A 19,916-nucleotide genomic window follows, 5' to 3' on the forward strand; every position below is an offset into this window, starting at 1 on the left:
GCATTTTTAAAACCCATAACCACAATATCATCCCACATGGCCCATCTATTCCTTGGTCTTCTGGGTACCACGGAGCAGACCGGTTCTCCGGGCAGCAATGAGACCGACTTTCTGACCCTGGGGAGCGTACCGCGACACCGTCGAGGCCTTACCAATGTGCTGATGGTTACCACCACCGTGAGGCTAGAAATACCGTTAGCGCCCGTAGAACCGACAACAGCTGTGGAAACACGTACATGGTCGACAGGGTTCATGGCAACACCACGAGTACGAGGCCAGCAGTTGCGCTTGGCCGCGAACTTGTGCTTGGCACGGGACGCCTCTGTACATCAAAATCAGTATGAATTCGCGTAAAATCCCCCGAACATAGACGTACTCAGCAAAGGCTTGTCGGTACGACCACCACCAGCAACAATGCCAACCATGCCTCGAGCGCTGCTCTTGACCACCTTCTTGGCACCACTGGGCAGCTTGATCCGAGTAATGCCCTCCTCCGGGTTGTGGCCGATGACCGTCACGTAGTTGCCAGAGGTCCGGCCGAGCGCACCGCGGTCCCCGATCTTCTCCTCGACGTTGGTCACGACGGTACCCTCAGGCACGGAGCCCAGGGGCAGGATGTTGCCGACGGACAGGGAGGCGTTCTTTCCGGCGTAGATGAATTGGCCCGTGTACATGCCCTCGTTGGCAATGAACGTCTCGGTGACCTTCTTGAACGAGTACGGGTGCCGGAACTGCACCTTGGCCAGGGGAGCACCCCGGCCGGGATCGTGGATGATCTCCTTCACCAGCCCGCGGATGTAGCCATGTCGCTCAGCGTAGTCGAGGGTGCGGAACTTGGCGGGAGCCTTTCGCAGGTTCGTGTGAGCCTCTGGGGAAGCAATTGATCAGTATAATTGCACGGGGGAATTTCTGCTCCGTCGGACTGCGGTCGCACTCACGGAAAACGGATCCACGACCCTTCCTCTGGCTGCGGATCACGCGACCCATGGTGGCTGTCTGTGGTTGATCAGTTTCGTTCTGGTCGCTGCGAAAAAGGATGTAGAGAAGCTTACCTAGAGTTGGGCTACACTTGACGTTGAAATCACACAGAGTAGAGATTTCAATTGAAGGTGTGTGGGTTTCAAGGCGGAATCGCTAACCTAACCGAGTTGGCCCTAGCGGCGTTTGTGCGGTCTTGGCATTTACCGCCGCCTGCACTCGGCCACTCTCGGCCCTCTGTTCCGCCAGGAGGGAGCTTTGGAAAAAGATTCCTCTCCGCGTGACGGATGCTTGGGACAAGGAGAGAACAAAGTCATTTCGCATTCGTTTAAATCACTACGCAAAGTCGATAAGATCATCGACGATGTTAATTCCCAAAATATGGCAATGCAGCAGGCTGGTTTGCATGTCAGCTGCCATCCTGGCTGAATGACTCGTTGCTCTTCAATCAGGACCTCCTCTCCTGATTCCAAAAAAGTACCATAATCGCAGATTTCTTGATCATGATCCAGTAGTCGTTGCGTGGCCATGGTGTGGTGATGGAGATTCCATCCTCGGAGATCGGCCGCCGGAGGAGCCGATGTGCGATGCCCATGCAGAGATCAAGAACTAAAAGCACCAGAACGCCGCCAGAAAGTCGACTTGTCGGCATGTTTATCAGGATGTGATGCTCCAAGTGCCATATACAGATATTTCCCTCCCGGAAAAACATGCTTTGAATGGAATCATCTAACAAGTGCAAATAGTTCGCTCCATGTGACTGCTATGGTCGCAGGTTTTGATGCGTTTTTGACGTTGCCCACAGTGGCCATATTGCCATAACAATGAAACAATTGATGTTATGGGTTGTCAGTCAAGCGGCCACTTGATCTGTGCTCGACTTGAGTTTCGCTCAGGGAGTTATGTTGGGCGCTGCTCAGTCAGGCCGCTAAGCGGCAGAACACCTCAGTCGAGTCTTCATAGACTGTTACCTGTCGCTTCATCCGAAACACCGTCTGTCCGCATCGAACTTTGCATGTTGAAGACCGGGGGTTATCGATCGGTGTAGTGTTCATATCACTATTTGCAGACAGATTCGGATGGACAGAGTACTGAGAACACCAGAAATGGGGCTGGCTGAGTGCTTTATTTGCTGCGTCTTCTCACGAAGAGCAGCTAGTCAGCTTTGTGTTGGGTTTTTTCGCACGGATATTCTGTGCTCATCTTGAGAAGATCGAAATCCTCAGCGGACGCCTATCCCCGCTTTAGGAAATTCTTCTCGCGGCAAGACAGTGTCAGACGCCTTTTGAGATGTCGTTTCGCAGGTTTCCTTCACAATTCGCGCATGATGGCAGCATATTGCACCCCAAGACGACTTGATCGCAAGAATCGCAACACAAAACGATTTGGAGCGAGATTTCGGATCCAGACGTTGATAGAAATGCACAGAAGCTTGTCATGAAGTGTCATGCTGGTGAACTATGTCATAGGATGTCGCTTATATTAGATGCCGAGCGTATGATAGCCGCGCTGCCACCGTAGAATTGGTCCACCTCTTTTTGAACCTTGACCATCCTCCCCAAGCTGTTGCACCCTAAGCTTGTCCACCCCAAATTACCACCAAACCTCATGAGCAATCATGTCGCTGTCAGATTCCGACACGTCGTCGTTGTCGTCGGTGCCGACGACGGACGATGAGATGTCCCTGGATTTCGACGCGACACCTCCAATCACCAAATACTTCAAGGAGGAGTCGCCGTCACCGCCGCCAAAACGCTCGCCGTCACCACCACACGAATATGTGTTAGCGGACAATCCAGATATTGCGGTAAGCTGCTTTTGACTCGATACGGCGGCGCAAAAAACGCGTCGTGATCTCCGGGAAACGCGCTATTATTTGCTAACATAGACGTTCCGGATGTGCGTAGTTCATCGTGATGTTCCGCGCGCGTTTTAGTGACGTGTTCCCCAAATCCGTGCCGCATTTCGGTCCTCAGGATATTGAGCGAGGTGTGGAGGGTCCGACGCCGGGAGAGAATGTTGAGAAATTGCTCTGCGCGTTGATCGGGCTGGTGCTGAACCGGAAGAAAGAGGTTGAGTATGGCTTACCTCCGCGGCTCCTACATGTCCCCCGTGGTTGTGCCCGGAACGATTCGCTAATATATTCCGCGTGGTGACTGCAGGAGAGGGCATTATCAACGTGCACTTGAAGATGCAATCGCCGCACATTCGTCACAATGGCCGCGGGCGTGGGAAGGGAAAAATCCGTTGCGTGGTGGCAAGACGTTTGCTACAATGAGTCCAGAGGAGCGCGTACGTACTGCTACGGGAGGGAATATTTGATTACGGAGAATATCTGACATCCTATTAGTTGAGTCTTCTCCGAGCATTGATCCTGTGGTCCCTGTCCTCGTCCGAAGCGGTCCAGGCGAAGATCAAGGAATGTTACAAGCAACAGCGGCAGGAAGGTGACCTCAATCAGCCTCTATCCGTGCAGCCATGGGGTCGCGACGATCTCAAGCGGCGATACTGGTTGATTGAAGGACAGGATGACACGTATTTTCGACTGTATCGCGAGAGCAACCCGGCGCTGAAGAATCACACGTGGTGGAGTGTTGCCGGGTCGATTCCGGAACTCAAGAGCGTGGCCGAAAAGCTGGCCAAGGAGAAATCGCAGCATTCGAAGAAGTTGAGCGAGAAGATCATGATGGCTATTCCTCGGTTTGAAGCGGGGGAAGAGGTATGTCCCGAACACGGCTATAGTAAAGATCAAATAGGGACGATGCTGAACGAATTTGACAGAGGAGAAAACGCCGCGAGTACCGACAGGCCCGCAAGGCAATGTTTGCGAGGCCGGAGCCAGGGTTCTCGCTCTACGAGGGCCGCACCCGAGGAAAGCGACTCAAATACACCTTCTCTGACGACGAGGACATCTTCTCGGACGATACGCGCCCTACCCGTCGGTCTGCCCGGAACGCGGCTGCGTCTAGTTCTGGCGAGCCCTCAGGGCCCGTTTACACGGCCAGCGGCCGACGGGTTCGCACCCGCTATGGCGGCATTTACGGGGAGAGCCTGGTGGGGAGCGGGCAACGTTCCGACGGTGACGCCGCCGAGTCCGTGGAGCTGAGCGAGACGGGTCGTCCGCGACGCAGCACACGGGCGACGCGGGCGAATGGATTCTCCAGTGATTTCCTCGACGATATCCGCGACGACTCCGAGCCGGAGCCGGAGCCAGAGGGAGATGATGAGTGGAAGGGCGACGACGAATCGGGGGATGAGTTCGAGGGTGACGATGACGAGAACTCCGGGGACGCCGATTCCATGATGGATGACGTGGGCGGGAAGCGTAGCCTCGTGGTGCAGTTACGATATGGCAAGGGACGAGACATACTCGGGCAACGACAAAATACAGCAAACGGTACAGAAGGTGTCCACGCGGGTGATGTACCAATGACAGCAGGGGCTGAGCCTGCAGCTGCGGTCAACGAGGGTGTTCCGCAGCAAGAAGGGAAGCCGCTGCGCCCAGAGCAAAAGACTCTGGAGGTGGTAGGAGCCCATATTCCCGTGCCGACAAAGACTACGGAGGCGTCGAATGATCAGTCCGAGGCAATGGTCACTGATTCCGGGCAAGACCAGAGCCAGACTGGAATCAATGATCACGCGGGACCTCCTCCGCCACCCTCTAGTCCATCCAAGCTGCAAAACGGAGGCCTTCAAGCAGGGACCACGCAATGACTGGATTGGAGATGAAAAATTCCTGTTGTCACGGCGATTATTGGAATGTTAATTGATAGATAGACGGCTTGATTCTGCACATAGAGTATAGGATAATCCAAGCATGCCCATTGCGGACTAACAAACGATGTCTATTATACATTTCATCGAAAAACAACGCCATGAACTCCATCATAGAAGTAGATTCGAGAAAACGCAAATCAGTCATTGCGTCAACTTGGTCGTAAAAAACTGAACCAGTCAGTACGATTGCCATGGCCAAAGAATAGAGAGACACTGACATCCCGCACCTCCCTTCCCAACCCAACCTTTGCACTACTTCCCCACTGCTTCTGTTTCTGCGGCGACGCAGAAGGAATTTCCCAATTATTCACCCGATACCACCATCTTCTTATCCTCGTTCCAAGGGAATTGCCCTGCATCGCCGCCCCACGATTCCAATGTCTCCAGCCGGCCAACGCCAGCGTCCATAGTGTGCCCTGTACCAGGGGCAGGAGCACCTGATCTCGGACAGTGATCCAGAGCACCCGCTGCCAGGATTCAGCGTGTTGGATGCTTGCCAGGTAGCTCTGCTCGAAACGCAAGTCCGGAAGAGGAGGTAAATTTGGCCGGCGTCGCGGAGTGGGTTTCAGAACGTGATGCTCATCGACGAGAGAGGAGGGAATGCTGGCTGTTTCAGCATTTTTCTCGTCTTCAACTACTTCTTCTTCCTCGATTTGGTCGTCGACGTCATCGTGCTCGTGCTTGGCGTGGTGGTGGATGTTGGTGGTGTGAGGAAGGGTTGCGGCGGTGGGAGGGTTAATGTCATGTTTCGGAGAGGGGTGTCGGTTGACAGAGGCCGTTTGGATGGTCTCCGCGATATTCAGGGCGGCGGCATTGGAGGGTAGATCGGACATGGCGGGCTGTTTGATGGTTTCGAGACCGATGGTGAGTCGAGGCCGGATGACGAAAATGAGGAGACTGGAGATGAGGGCGCCTCAAGCTCTTCCCGGGTGAGTTTCAGTTTGCGCTTTGGGTCAATTGTCGATTATTCTGATAATTTTGATAGCATGGGTCAGAAATCGGCCCTCTGGTCACTGTTTCATGGAATTTGCACTTGTTCTGATAATGGTTGTTGATGTTTCAAAGTACGTTGCGCAAGTTCAATTCGCATAGCGCGGGGACCCTTTCTTCAGTGCAATCAGTGCACTCCACTACGAACTTGCGACTCGGTTCATGTCTGCAATAGAAGATAGCAGCATCATAGAAACAAGACCGCCAACCGGCAATTCCAGATCCGGCGACCCTAGGTACCGAATTGAATTGGTTCTAAGTACCGAGTAGCTGGAATCGCCTGGACCACTTCTTCAATCTAGTGCCGTATGGCTTTGAGGCAATGCAATAATTCCGAATCAGTTAGTTATCAGGGGCATCTAGCCACGCCAACATATTATTAGCTGAGCACGCTCATTTCTGACACCGAAACGCCATCCAACAAATCCTCGGGGAAAGCCCGGGCGATCTGAGGCAGTGGTTGTCTGGCCGAGTTTCATACTCGCTTGGCGGGACTTGAAGCAGCCCAAAACACACGCCGTCGTGGCACGACTCACACTCTTCCCGAGTTCAAGGACTGGAGAGAGATATGCCTGACTTTTGCAGATGATCTTAATCCCTCAGTGAAATTCGGCTCGCAGCGGCCCGACGGGTTATTTTTTTGTTTCTTTGTCCTCGTCTTTCAGTCGCGTAGTATCGATCGCAATCGCGGCCCTTGAGCGGAGCTGCGGCAGCTTCACGCCTACAATTACGAACCCCTCCAGACCCAGCTGTGTCTGGCCGTTGGGTCACGAGCCGATTCGCAAACGGCGCAAGAACGGATATATCTTTCATAATCATGTTTTCACCTTCCTCCTGACTGTCAAGATCGTCCGTCGCCATGCTGGCTTCGAAGCCATACCAGGCCCCTCTGGGCGGGCCATCCTCCCACCCTTCCTCCTCGTACCACTCCGCATCCTCGCATAAGACGACGACTGTGCCCTCCTCGAACAATTCCTCACGCCTGACGAGCCCGACCGGATCTGTGTTCTCTGACTCCTTGGACGAGCTGGACTCTGTGAGGTGCGCATGGCACTTGCGCGTCTTGGGTTGTGCATGGACTGACGACGGTGGATGTAGATCCTGGGACGAGACGAAGGTAGTTGAATGGCTGCGCAGCGTCAAATGTGGGCAGTATGAGGGTCTGTTCAGAGGTACCGTCGTCTCTGTCCGAATATTAACAGCGCGCAAGTGGTGTCTGACACGCACCCAGCAAACCATGTCAACGGCGACAACCTTTTGGAGCTCGACCAAAAGATCCTCGCGGAGATGGGGATCAAAAAGGTCGGCGACCGAGTGCGGCTGTTTGTCGCCATCAAGCAGCTTAGGAATAAGGCGATGCTCGAACGCAAAAAGCGCAACATGGTTCGTACTATACACCCATGTCTTTTTCTAAGCAAATTTTGCTGAAAGAACCTAGGAGTCGCTCGCCGCACTGGAGCCCACCACCTACAACCCGTCTGCATCCGACTCCTACTCAACGACGCCTAGGGGTCCAGGCAGCGGCCGGCTTCATCCCTCAGCGTCCCCCATGACGTCGGACACGGACCGCTTCCCGCATAGTGGCCGCAAGGACCCGTATCCGGGTTCCGGTCGGAAAGTGGGCAGTCCTGTTGATGCCCCTCAGGGCTCCAAAAATCGCCATCTAAGACAAAACCCAAGCGTCGACGGGCCGACCATGGGCTTCCTCCCGCCCAATTCCCCCTTGATCCGCGTCATTTATACGGGCGGCCAGACCAAGACGCTGAATGTCAAGAATTGCAAGACGCCGGAAGACGTGATGATTTCTGTGCTCAGAAAGCTACAGCTACCAGAAAATCAGTTCAGAAACTACTGTTTCTACGTGCTCGATGGCTTGGAGCCTGATCCGTCCAACTGCCGGCGCCTCAGTGACTCGGAGTTGATGAAGCTCATCGACGGCTCCAACAAGTCCGAGCGCGGGCGGTTGATTCTGCGCCGTATCAACAGCGGCGAGCCCGATGCGGACGAGGTTCGGCGTGCCGCGCAACTGGCCCTCGAGGAGAGCCAGGCAGCGCATCTGAACGCTTTGAGTAACTCAAATTCGCTCAACCAGCTCAAGATCCAGCAGCTGACAGGCGAGTCGTGGCACAACATCAAGCAGCCCATCTCGCCATTGTCTGCGGAGCGATCGAAACATGCACATGATGAGCCTGAGCCGCGGCCGCCGCCACCGCCGCCGGAGCGGCAGACCACATCCAAGCTGCGTTCTTTCTTCGGAGCTCGACCTCCCAGCGAAATGATTATTCATGAGCTGCCCTCGTACTTCCCGGCGCATCACCGCGAAGACATCGAAAAGACTATGCGCATGTCCGTTCGACGGTCGCAGCGGTTGAGCCGGGCAGCGAGTCGCTTGAGCGTAGTGAGCAACATCAGCGTGGCATCGAGTCTCAGGGATGCGCCGCCAATCCCAAGCATTGCAGACACCTGGCTGTCTGGCAACAACACACCCAGAGGGGCACGGCCGTTGTCGGTGGTTAAGCCGCAGCTTCCGCAGATGGCCTACGGTGACGCTCCAAACCGTCCAACCGGGACGCCGTCCATCATCGAACCTGACCGCAAGTCGTACATCTCGGTCGACGGTGCCTCGGAGGCGGCAGCGGAGTCAGCGTCGACGCAGCGCAGCTTCTTGGATGAGACACTGAGCGTGGCAGCGACCGACGGTAGCGCTTCGCTGAACGAGCGACTCAGCATGATGATCACCGAAGACGGTGAAGAAGAGGACACTGGACTGACAGAATTCCTGGCTGGCAACAACTTCGCGCCCAAGAATTGGATGAAGGGCTCGCTGATCGGCGAAGGGTCATTTGGCAGCGTGTATCTGGCGCTGCACGCCATCACAGGTGAGCTGATGGCAGTGAAACAGGTGGAGCTGCCGTCGGCTGCCAAGGGGACCGAGTTCGACAAGCGCAAAAACAACATGGTTTCTGCGTTGAAGCACGAAATCGAGCTGTTGCAGGGGTTGCAACACCCGAACATCGTGCAGTACCTGGGTACATCGGTGGATGAGCACCACCTGAACATTTTCTTGGAATACGTCCCCGGCGGTTCAATCGCCGAGATGCTCAAGCAGTACAACACCTTCCAGGAGCCGCTGATCAAGAACTTTGTGCGGCAAATCCTGGATGGTCTGGCATACCTGCACAGCCGCGACATTATCCACCGCGACATCAAAGGCGCCAATATCCTCGTCGACAACAAAGGCGGCATCAAGATCTCCGACTTTGGCATCTCCAAGCGCGTTGAGGCCTCAGCCATGCTCAACTCCGGCGGTGGCGGCAAGGGTCATCTCAACCGCCCGTCTTTGCAGGGCAGCGTCTACTGGATGGCCCCCGAGGTCGTCCGCCAAACGGCCCACACGAAAAAGGCCGACATCTGGAGTCTCGGCTGCCTCATCGTCGAGATGTTCATCGGCTCCCACCCTTTCCCGGACTGCAGCCAACTGCAGGCCATCTTCGCCATTGGCAACAACCAGGCTCGCCCGGCCATCCCCGAGAACGCTAGCAAGGAGGCTCGTGAATTCCTCGACGCCACGTTTGAAATTGATCATGAGAAGCGGCCTAGTGCAGAGGAATTGCAACAATTTGCGTTTCTGGCAACACCGGTCATTCCGTGAGAATTGGAATTTAAAAAAAAAAAAAAAAAAAAANAAAAAAAAAAAATTAACCTAACCTAGCCTAACCTATGTGTGGGATATGGGATGTTTCTACATGAGTACGGGAGTACTTTGTATGAGTACGAGTCATATATGGCTTGATTCAAGCACCGGGAATGCATGGATCGGCGATTATGGTTATTTGATCCGGAGCATGATTGTCACAGCGAATTGCATTGATCATTTTCAATTTCTTGCCGGGTACTCCGTAAGATAAGAGCATAAGAAGATAATATATATAAAGCCTTCCCTCCATCTTGATAACGGAGTCTCAACCACGTGACTCAGCCCTATTCACGTGATCCCTCCGCAGACGTTCGGTCCCCCTCATTTGCGCGTCCTCCCCACAGCCCTATCTCTTGGGTCCCTCTTCCCCCCTTTTTTTCCCCGCTTCTCTCCTCAAACACGCTCACTGCGAGCATCTCCTCGGGGCCTCGCACTTGATGCCTGAATTTGGATATCTGTTATCATAATCCAAAAGCCAAAAAAAGTGTCATGGATGCCGACCGTGATTCTCCAGGAAAGGTGCGCAAGAAAGCTACGGCGCCGCATCGGAAATCCTTGACCTGCGAATACTGCCATCGCTCCTTTGCCAGGCTAGAGCATCTGCAGCGCCATCTCCGCACACGTTAGTCTCTCACTTCCCCTTCGAAATCCCCGGTACCCATTATGGAGTCCCCTTATGCTGCTCCCCCCATAAAATCGTGGATCGAGGTGGTGGTGGCTAAATCTCCGAATGCAGATACCAAGGAGAAGCCCTTTTCGTGCGAGATTTGCACCAAGTCGTTCGCGAGGAGGTATGCCCATGCTTAGTGCATTGGTCGCATGGCCTGTGCGCCCTTCTTTTTTATTTTTCACCCCACCAGCTAACCATGAGCTCTCGTAATTCAGTGACCTGCTTGTTCGCCATGAACGCCTTGTGCATCCGGCGGAAGCCGCTGCGCACCGGGCGGAGCGGCGCGGCGCCAATGATTCCCGCCGTAACAACAGTAACAACGGCGGCACCCGCGGCGAGAATGCTCGCCGCAGCCCGCCGACGGTCACGGAGCCGCAACAGCAATCACAGTCCGACACGCGCATGCTGGACATGCCTGATCCCGTGCCGGGTGCCGTCCAACCCACGTCCGTGCAGCCGCCCGACGTACCGGTGCATCCGACACCACCAATGGTCGAGAACCAGTTCAATCCGCCGTCTTGGGGGTACGACCTGAACTTGCTTTCCCATGCTGCCAGCCATGTCGCGCTGGAGAACCAACAGGAAATGTCCCTCGACCCCGTCCGCAACAAGCCCATCAATGGCGCGCAGCCCGCGCCGCCGGCGGCGCCGCTGTCGCAACCTGTGTCTCACCAACAAACACACCATCAACATCATGAAAAGTCCATCTCCGACTCGTACGGCGTTGAGCCATCCATCCTTGACATGACCGATCTCGGCGACCCTGTCCAGGACTTTACCGTCTTCCTCGAAAGCGTCGGTCTGTCATCCGACTGGGATTCTGGCGTGTTTTCCAGCGTCGAAACAGAACCAATGCTGCCAAACGCCATCTCCTTCGAATCCAAGCCGCAGATCCGCGAGCTGGGCAGCTCCACCACTTCTCAGCCGCGCTTCAGCACCGATATCCTCAACGAGCAGCCGCGCAACTCGGCTGCCGAAGAGCCCCCGCCGTCGTTCTCCAACTTTGGCTCCCGCCTGCCGTCCCTGCAGCCAGAACCTCAGGAGTCGGAGGAGCGACAGACGTTGCTGGAAGAGCAGATCGCCCCGCGCCCAGCCTGGGACATCTCAAACGCCGATCGTCAACTCTTCGTGTCCCGGTTGGAGGAGTTTTCGCATGTCCTCCCTCGCGGCTTCATCCCGCCTTCGCGACACGCCCTGTCACGCTTTCTCGCGGGTTACATCAATGGCCTCAACGAGCATCTTCCGTTCGTCCACGTTCCGACGTTGTCAATTGCTCGTATCCCGCCCGAGCTGACGCTAGCCCTCGCCGCTGCGGGCTCGCACTACCGGTTTGAAAACGGCAAGGGCATCGAGCTCTTCCATGCGGCCAAGGCCGTGCTTCTGGAGCGTCTGCGACGGCGAGACTCCAAGCAGGTGCCACACCCAACGTGGAACATCTACGTGTCCAGTCCCGTGTCGCGCGGATCCACGGTGGTGTCGAATAATGCCAGCAGCCCGTTCCAGGCGCCGAGCCTCCCACAATCAATGGATACCTTACCAGGAGCATACCAGATGGACGAATCGGATGCCCATATGGAGGTGATTCGCACCTTCTTGCTGCTGACGGTCTTTGCATCGTGGGAGCGGCATCCCGAGCTGCTTCGAGAAATTCTGGCCCTGCAGAGCACCCTGGCGAGGCTGGTCCGCGAACATGGTCTCTCTGAGCCGCCTGGCGCGGGCTCGGAGAGCAACCTCACCTGGGAGGAATGGGTACGGCTGGAGGGCAACCGGCGCACAAAGCTCATCGTATACTGTTTTTTCAACTTACATTCCATAATGTACAACATTCCGCCGCTGATCATCAACTCGGAGCTGAAGCTCAACATGCCATGTTCGCACGATGTGTGGAAGGCAAACACGGCAGCGCAGTGGCGCCGACTGTACCGGGCGCGGCGCACACAGACGATCCCGTTCCAGGAAGCGTTTGCGAAGTTATTTATTAAATCACCGCCGTCGAACTCGTCAGCCGCCAACTCAACCCCAATCTCGCCCCTGGGCAATTACATCTTGATTCACGCGATCATCCAGCAGATCTTCTTCGCGCGACAGCTGCGGCTGTCGGCGCCGATGTCCCCTGGCACGAGCCTGCGCCCGGAGGACCTGGCGGTGCTGGACGCCTCTCTCAGCGCGTGGAAGGCCGGCTGGAGACGGACACCCGAGTCAAGCATCGACCCGCAGAATCCGGCAGGGCCCATCGCGTTCACGTCGACAGCGCTACTCGGCCTCGCCTACATCCGATTGCACGTTGACCTAGGCCCTTGCCGGCACCTCGAAAGCCAGGACCCGCAGGTGATCGCGCGCTCGCTCAAGGAGTCGCCGCCGATTGCGCGCAGCCCTAAGCTCATCATGGCGCTGCTGCACTCGGCGCACGCCCTGTCCATCCCTGTTCGCCTGGGCATCGACTTTGTCGCCCGAACACATTCGTTCTTCTGGAGTATCCAGCATTCCCTCTGCAGCCTCGAATGCGCCTTTCTGCTCAGCCGCTGGCTGCTCGCCATCCCTGCCACTCATAACGAGCAGAAGCTCTCCGATCACGAGCGCAAGCTCCTCCTTTGGATCAAGAGCATGATGGACGAGACCGACATGGCCATCGCACCTCCCACCGAGGGCGGCGGCAGTCCCGCCTCGGAACTCGACTTCATCCGCGACCCAGAGCGCGTTAAGCAGCTCAGTGTTGCTGTCGTCCGTGTCTGGGCCCGCACATTCAAGGGGAATACCAGCTGGGCCATTGTTGATCTCATCGGGTCAAGTTTGGAGGCTTATGCGGATTTGCTCGAGAATTGATTTGCTTGGACGATTTTTTACGGATGTATGAACGTTATGGCGTTGGTGGGCGCGTCTGTGTTGTTTTTCTCACGTTGGGAAGGTTACGCCTGGTCATGATACCTCTATGTATATTTTCCCGTAATAATGAGATGATTCGAAGCCGCCTCGTGCATGAATATGCCGTGATGATGCGTTCAGTGTATATAAATTTCCTGCGCTTGATCACCGTCAATCAGGACTCGATAGTTCGTGGCTGTGAATCTCTTACACATACGAGCCTGATTCATCGGCCCGCCCTTTTCTGAACACTGACAGGTACAAAGCGTAGTGCCGACAGCGATGCACTGAGCGACTCTTCCACATCCAAGTTTCCATTCACGGTAGACTCCTGACTGGTATTTTCCTTAGGTGTCGACGATACCGAAGTCCGGCGATTCCTTAACCGGCCTTCTTGCGGCGAGCGAGGTGCAGAAATACGACGATTCCGATCCTTTTGCGGGGATGATCTTAGCAGGGAGCTATGCGCGTCGATCCCGTCATTAACAATGAAGAAGTTGTATGTCTGGATTGTTCCGCACCATCAGCTCACATATCCCATAAAAAAGGTGAAGATTCGGACATACCCGAGGAAACATATGCTTGTCGATCAGGTGCCTGCGCCGTTTTTGAGGCGTCGAGCACTTCCGATCACATCCCTCCACGAAGCAGCTATACTATACGTGAATACCTCGGTAGTTAGCTCTCGGCCTTCCGAAACAGAAGGATACTAGGCATAATACTGTTTTCTCCCCTCTTGCCCGACGCGCAAGCACTAGCGAGTCGTGATTCTCCTCGATATGCAAGTCCAGAAAACGGGCTGTGGGAAAATTCTTCCCGCATTGGCCACATCGGTTGACGTGCGCCTGCTGGTAGTGGATCTCATATTCCTCATATGTTGTGAAGGGGATCGCTTCGCGGTGCGGCGGGAGCGTGCAGCGGATAACGGTCTGCGCTGCGGCTGCCTCTTCAGATGTGCGGTCGAGCGTGTTGATTTTGGCGGGCGGAGGTGTTGCACCCGGCGTGCTTGGTCTCGATGATGCCTCGGTTGGCGTGTCAGAAGTCGTAGAGAAAGAATCTCCCCTCGAGCGCTTCGCCATTGTGGAATGTACAACTGCTAGTGGGAACTTGCAGACCGGGGTCAGGCTCTAGAAATCAAAATGGTTTGCTCATAATGCTTGGAAAACGCGGAGACAAGCTAATCGGAAAACAGTACTCCTTTGTAAATCTGTAATCAGCAGACAGTCCTCAACACATGAATCGAGTAAAGTGAAGCATCTCCAAGCATCTCCAGCATGTGATGGATCTACGTCATGCGCCACATCTATTTACGATAATCAGACACTATACCGCAACTGGTTAGATGATCCAGCACCAGCCACAGTCAAGCCACTTCATATCAGATCGAGCAATCTCCGTGTTATCTGCGCCTCGATAATTGTTGCGCTTCGTCTCTTTGGAGCGAAGTCACGCTCTTTTTTGTGCCTGCCAGTTCCCCCGGTCCTCCGCTGTCAGATCGGGTCCCGCCCTTGTGGTCGCATACAGCGATCGTTCTGCCGATCATCCTGATGGCTCGTTCGTGGTATTGGCGACCGCAAGACCTGAAGCCAGCCATTTGACCGGCGAGGTGATTTGCGACGACGTTGCACGCCTGGAATATGGCGACATCGTTTGATGATGCTTGGCAGTACGTATTTTCTGCTAGTCAATTTGCCTACACGTGCCGAAACTAACCATTGTTTGCGTGTGCTTTCTCCAGAATCGCGCTCCAAGCTGAACAAGCTCTTTCGAAGGTCCTCGCCGAACCTGAACCGACCTTCGCCGATATCTCCCATAGCCTTGGCGAGTCTGTATTCCCTATCGATTTGGGCTCGTGACATATTCCTGACCGGTGCTCTCTGTACACTTCTCTGGTTATTAGGTTCCGCACGGCTTGTCAGAATGCCATCTTTGCCGATTTCGTGATCGCCCATGCCCACGACGTTGAGGGCCGACTTTGGGACGCGCATATCAAAATCAATAACCGATTTCGCAGAGCATTTGCCAAGGTAAGCCAGCGACTTAGGTGCGGGTTGTTGTGCGTAGTCTAAATCAATCGGCCGCAGTTCGGCGAGAATGGTACGAAGAAGGTCGTCGAGAGGCGCAAACTAGGCAAGCATTTTCTTGACTTTATCAAGTCAAGTCAGCGATTCTATCGCGGCTACATTCAGCGTCTGTCGTCACGTTTTGGCGGAATCCCCGAATTGGAGCATGTAGCGCGCTCGTTCAATTTTCCTGGTGAGGATCCGCATTGGACTGCAACGCATCGGCGCTTGATTTACTCTAACCTCCGACGCGTTGGCAGATGATCTATCCCTTGAGCCCCGGTTCAATGTCGACCAGGCGCTGCGCAAGCTTGTCCTTTCTTCCTGTCACGCAACCCTGATCCGCCTAGGCGATCTATCGCGCTACCGTGAGACGCAGCTCGTGGCCAAGAATCGCAAATGGGGCCCGGCAATCGGTCACTACGATCTCGCTATGAGAATTTACCCGGACTCCGGCGCATCGCACAACCAATTGGCTGTCATCGCTTGGGAAGATGGTAGCCATCTGCGCGCGATGTACCATTTGTATCGGGCCGTCTCAGCCCGGATACCACATCCGACGTCTGAGGGCAACCTGGAAGCCGAGTTCCGAAAAGTGTTCAAGGCCTGGGAAAGGCGGCAGCTGATTCCAGAGGAGGATGCGGGCGTGCCAAGCAAAGCTTTGATACCTTATTTTATCTACCTACATGCTCGGTGTTACAACGGGGTAGATTTTCCGAATCACGATGAACTGGAGGGCGAAGTGATGAACCAATTGGCTGTCGACCTGAAAGAACGGTCCCTCGATGGCGCCCTGCAGAAAATCGTGTTGATCAACATCGCAGCCGAGGCTTTTGCCGAGGTCAGATCGACCAGGCAGACCACCGAGGCTTCTGAAGAAAAGTCGCAAGGGCAAGCCCAAGCAAATGCTTATGCTGCGCGCCAGTTTTTCCAACGCATCAATGTCAAAACGTTCTTTACCCTGCTTCAGGTACTGCTAGCTGAACTGGAACGATCTATGGGCGGGGAGTCCGACAGCAGAGCTGAGAAGGTTACCGTGGTTGCTCGCCGAATTCTGCCGGCGCTACGCAACTATAGCTCCTGGCTGCTTCAGAACGTCGATGCTCTGACCGCGCAGAGGCAGGACAAGGAGACGCCGCTGTCGGTGCAGATCAAGGAGTTTTGGAAGATCTACGCCAGCACGATGACGTTGCTGACGTCTACGTTTGACGTGGCTAAGCTGCCTGAGATTGACTACCTTCTCGAGGAGGACGAAGATACGCTGGGGTTCACTCCCCTGATGGGAGAAGCGACCAATCGACGATACATGACCGAATACTTTGAAGGGCTCAAACCCCGAATCGGGAGCCCCGGGGTCGAGAGGAACCACCCGAATCTGGAAATGCTTTTCCGGATCCGTGATTTTGTCATCGACGGGTTGAACCTCGTGTTTTATGAGCGAATTCCAGTGGTCCTCGTCGAGGAGGAGAACGATCGTAAGATCTTCGTTTACAAGGAGGACTTGCCGCCGACGCATTTTTTCCACAATCCGCAGGCCCACCAGCCCCCATTGACTTCGACCGATATCGGAAGAGAAGACATTCCAAACGCTGGCCAGCCGGACAAGAACGACGCGCGCAGTGCCTTTGGTGATTCACATTCGGCTTCGGTGTCAATGTCGACCAACATGAACGGTATTGTCGAGGGCGTGGCACGACTTGTCGAGTCCGATACTTACGAGTCTGCTCCGCCAATGACGGACGGGCCAGACTTCCTCAAAGACACCTCAGCTGTTGCCGGACCCCCGCCAATATCCCGCGGGCCCGAATTTACGCCACGCGACCCCAACGGTCCGGCGCCACCCGTTCCGCCGGGGCTTGGACCGCGTGAAGACCCCCAACCATCACAGTCTTACACGCCCCGTCCTGCGCTCCCAGGTATACACTCCATTTGGAGCACAAATTACAGCTCGACACCGGACGGATCTCTCTCGACGCAAGGGTTTCCTTCAGTTCCAGGTACAGGCCCACGACCGGTCGGATCGCTCGACTCGCGTCCGCAGACCACCGACGAAACCAGCCCTAGTTACCTGGAGCTCCAGCGAAAGCTTTCGCAGCAGCGCCGCGAGATCCATCTCCGTCCATCGACGACGTTCGACCCGAGCTCCTCCTATCCCTCTGTTACTGCAGTCCCGGCCACGCCCCAGGCGCACCATCTGTACGGGTACACCCAGTACTCCCTCCCGAACACATCGGACATGTCGTGGGCCGACAGGGCGTTTATCGCATCGAGCAGCATTCCGCAGGGATCCGGGGCCTCCAATACGCACCTGCGGTCTGGTCATGAGTCCACGGCGCGGTATGGGGTGATTGGGCAGCAGACTCCGCCTTGTGGTCATGGTGGTTGATTATTTTGGTTCACTGATTGCCATTTTTGCCCCTCGATCTTGATCGAATTGATTATCGCCGGCGGCATACGATGGCTTTGCTCTAGACCGGGTAGGCGATATTCTCTCCGCGCGGGCCATGCAAGTCAAATCGCATATGCATCATGTCCAGGCCCATTCTTCCTTCTTCACTATCTCTCTGCGTGATGTCCTAAGTGGGCGTCAACACGACGCAAGGGGGGCCGTCAATCGACCAACGGAGCGCGGCGCGATCCCGTCCTTAACCAGAGCAGTCGATCCCGCTCTCATTCGTTGTCTGCTCGAGGGGTTTTCTTCCCATGTCTTGGGCCTAGGGGTTGATGATAATGACATATACGAATCCGGGTACATGGGCCGCACATCTATTTTCCCTATTTGTCAGGCCATCTTATTCTTCGTGTATTTCTATCTGATCGATGTGGAGGTCGGTTGCTTGCTTAGTCGCTCTCAGACATAAAGTATTCAACTACCTCTGCATATATGGTTAGTAGTTGCTTCACCTTTCATTCGGGGGATATTACTATGTCCTCTTCTCCTTGGTCTTTTCAAAAACGTTGTTTTCGTCTCTATTTTGTCGACATAGTTGTTTCGCTGATTTGACGTAAACTACATGAGAAACCAGAACTCCATTTTCATCTATCCATGAATTTTGACGAAACCTAAAAGTCGGTAGGAGACAGGGTATATGGGTTGAATCATTACCACTCTAGCTGGCCGTTGATTGTATTATCACATCAGAATGTTGAATTGAATGCAGTCATTCCAACTCAGCTGTTGAGACCTTTCCGCGCCCAATAACCTGCGAGGAGCTATTTCACAAGCTCCATCTCCCGGTGCAAGATCAAGCCAGGTCGGAGAGGACCAGGACTGGCGAGAATCGGCGGCGTTGGCCAAAGGACGAGTTGAAGCTATTACTGCTTCGAGTATGTCTGCTTGGGGAACGGGTATCTAAATGGAAGAGTTAATGGGAAAGTGGTAGACATGGAACGAAAGAGTGGGTGGACTTACGAAGGACCAAGCTCCTGGATGCTGAGACTGGCGAGCCACTGGCCCATGTCGATGCTCTCGTCCAGCGACTTGCCCTGGACGACGCCGGCAACGAAGCCACCGGCAAAGGCGTCACTGTTGGGGAAGTTCTTGCGTTAGTTTTCACAGGGTTTGTGGGTTTCGGAGAACGTACCCGGCGCCGTTTGTGTCGTTGATCTTTTCCTTGGGAATTTCTCGGATCGGGTATTCCTTCACCTCGACGCTCCCGTCTTCCTTGGCCACTGCGGTGATGGTCGGAAGGGTGCCTTGCGTGACAATCGCCACACGTGGCCTGCTGGTCTTCTTCGGCAGAAGGGCCAGCTTCTTCGCGATCTCAGTAATGTCCTTCGTGTTCCACCCGTGGTGCTCCGCGTACGACAGCGCCTCCGTCTCGTTGCCGATGAGGTAATCTGTGTATGGAACCACGGAGTCAAGCTGCTCCTTGAAAAACTGCGGAATAAAAGGCGCCGACAGCGACAGGATGAAGGTCTGCGGGAATCCACCTGTTAGACTGACTCTTTCAAGAACCGAGAGCGAGGAGTTGAACCTTGTTCTTGGCCGCAGCTTCCTCCGCCAGCGCCAGAATCGCCGGAACGCACACCGTCAGATGATACCCGCCGACGTAGTACACCTTGGCCTTCTCAACCAGCGCCCACACATGCGGCTGCTTCAGATGGTCCAGCTTGTACTCGTTTGCGGCCGCAAGATGCGTGACCATGCTTCGGTTGTGGCCCGTAATGATCACACCGCATTTGCCCGTCGGATGGGTCTCGTCCACGCGGTACTCGGTATGCACCCCGGCCTTTCGGCATGTTTCCTGGAGAATGTCGGCGTATTTATCTTTGCCAACGCAGCCGACGTAGACCACGGAGTTTGGGGGCAGCATGTACTGTTCGAGGTAAGTAACCGAAACTAGCAAGAAAGGCCTTTGGCCAGTTTACCTGGGCACCGCGGGCAGTGTTTTGTGCTGCTCCTCCAGCAATCAGTTTGGCATCGTGGTTCTGCAGCAGTTCCTCATAGAGGCCCATGTGCTTTTCCTCGGCCAGGATGGCATCGTTGGCCTTGAGGTCGTACTTCTTCAGAAGCGCCTCGTCGCTATAGTCTCTTTAGTCTTCAATCCTACAACTTCGGAGAATGGCGTACCCGACACCCTGGATGTCTACGATGGTTAGCGTCAATTGGGACCTCAGAAACAAGAATCTTACCGAGGAGAGGGTTCTCCAAGCACAACAGAGGGTATTCTCCAGTAGCGGCCATGGTGATAGAGTCTACAGAAATGTCAATTGATCCAGACAGAAGCTGTCTTGGGAACAATCGGCAACGCTGTAAATATTCATACCGGATACCAGCGGGGCTTTATGAGGGGAGCTGAGCTTAGTCAGCAACCCAGGTCGAAGTCGGAGCTCCCGATTCTTGGCATCCATCGGCCGGTCCCGGCAGTACGGAGGT

At 55.0% G+C, this 19,916-nt stretch overlaps 8 protein-coding genes across 8 annotated transcripts; 4 read left to right on the forward strand and 4 right to left on the reverse strand.

Annotated features, from left to right (window-relative positions):
- Window positions 1–45: 45 nt before the first annotated feature.
- VTN49DRAFT_1474 (60S ribosomal protein uL2) lies at window positions 46–987 on the reverse strand (the record flags this gene model as incomplete). Its single annotated transcript, XM_069409092.1, has 4 exons — window positions 46–183; window positions 237–322; window positions 377–868; window positions 939–987. The coding sequence occupies 4 exons, from the start codon at window positions 985–987 to the stop codon at window positions 46–48; spliced, it is 765 nt and encodes a 254-aa protein (XP_069270513.1).
- A 1,609-nt stretch (window positions 988–2,596) lies between these two features.
- Window positions 2,597–4,692, forward strand: VTN49DRAFT_1475 (uncharacterized protein; the record flags this gene model as incomplete). Its single annotated transcript, XM_069409093.1, has 5 exons — window positions 2,597–2,785; window positions 2,886–3,055; window positions 3,141–3,270; window positions 3,329–3,697; window positions 3,760–4,692. The coding sequence occupies 5 exons, from the start codon at window positions 2,597–2,599 to the stop codon at window positions 4,690–4,692; spliced, it is 1,791 nt and encodes a 596-aa protein (XP_069270514.1).
- A 204-nt stretch (window positions 4,693–4,896) lies between these two features.
- Window positions 4,897–5,588, reverse strand: VTN49DRAFT_1476 (uncharacterized protein; the record flags this gene model as incomplete). Its single annotated transcript, XM_069409094.1, has 2 exons — window positions 4,897–4,923; window positions 4,974–5,588. The coding sequence occupies 2 exons, from the start codon at window positions 5,586–5,588 to the stop codon at window positions 4,897–4,899; spliced, it is 642 nt and encodes a 213-aa protein (XP_069270515.1).
- Window positions 5,589–6,604: 1,016 nt separating this feature from the next.
- On the forward strand, window positions 6,605–9,397 carry VTN49DRAFT_1477 (uncharacterized protein; the record flags this gene model as incomplete). Its single annotated transcript, XM_069409095.1, has 4 exons — window positions 6,605–6,786; window positions 6,844–6,917; window positions 6,977–7,128; window positions 7,184–9,397. 4 exons carry the CDS (start codon window positions 6,605–6,607, stop codon window positions 9,395–9,397), a joined length of 2,622 nt encoding a protein of 873 aa, XP_069270516.1.
- A 534-nt stretch (window positions 9,398–9,931) lies between these two features.
- VTN49DRAFT_1478 (uncharacterized protein) lies at window positions 9,932–12,935 on the forward strand (the record flags this gene model as incomplete). The annotated part of the gene is made up of 3 exons (XM_069409096.1): window positions 9,932–10,064; window positions 10,179–10,233; window positions 10,328–12,935. 3 exons carry the CDS (start codon window positions 9,932–9,934, stop codon window positions 12,933–12,935), a joined length of 2,796 nt encoding a protein of 931 aa, XP_069270517.1.
- A 265-nt stretch (window positions 12,936–13,200) lies between these two features.
- On the reverse strand, window positions 13,201–14,053 carry VTN49DRAFT_1479 (uncharacterized protein; the record flags this gene model as incomplete). The annotated part of the gene is made up of 3 exons (XM_069409097.1): window positions 13,201–13,479; window positions 13,541–13,630; window positions 13,697–14,053. The coding sequence occupies 3 exons, from the start codon at window positions 14,051–14,053 to the stop codon at window positions 13,201–13,203; spliced, it is 726 nt and encodes a 241-aa protein (XP_069270518.1).
- A 558-nt stretch (window positions 14,054–14,611) lies between these two features.
- On the forward strand, window positions 14,612–17,423 carry VTN49DRAFT_1480 (uncharacterized protein; the record flags this gene model as incomplete). The annotated part of the gene is made up of 5 exons (XM_069409099.1): window positions 14,612–14,640; window positions 14,713–14,799; window positions 14,875–15,001; window positions 15,059–15,230; window positions 15,298–17,423. 5 exons carry the CDS (start codon window positions 14,612–14,614, stop codon window positions 17,421–17,423), a joined length of 2,541 nt encoding a protein of 846 aa, XP_069270519.1.
- A 929-nt stretch (window positions 17,424–18,352) lies between these two features.
- On the reverse strand, window positions 18,353–19,724 carry VTN49DRAFT_1481 (uncharacterized protein; the record flags this gene model as incomplete). The annotated part of the gene is made up of 7 exons (XM_069409100.1): window positions 18,353–18,389; window positions 18,450–18,563; window positions 18,622–18,956; window positions 19,015–19,356; window positions 19,409–19,562; window positions 19,611–19,626; window positions 19,673–19,724. 7 exons carry the CDS (start codon window positions 19,722–19,724, stop codon window positions 18,353–18,355), a joined length of 1,050 nt encoding a protein of 349 aa, XP_069270520.1.
- Between the last annotated feature and the right edge of the window lie 192 nt (window positions 19,725–19,916).

The sequence above is a fragment of the Thermomyces lanuginosus genome (assembly GCF_041956635.1).
Source record: "Thermomyces lanuginosus strain ATCC 200065 unplaced genomic scaffold VTN49scaffold_22, whole genome shotgun sequence".
NCBI lineage: Eukaryota > Fungi > Ascomycota > Eurotiomycetes > Eurotiales > Trichocomaceae > Thermomyces > Thermomyces lanuginosus.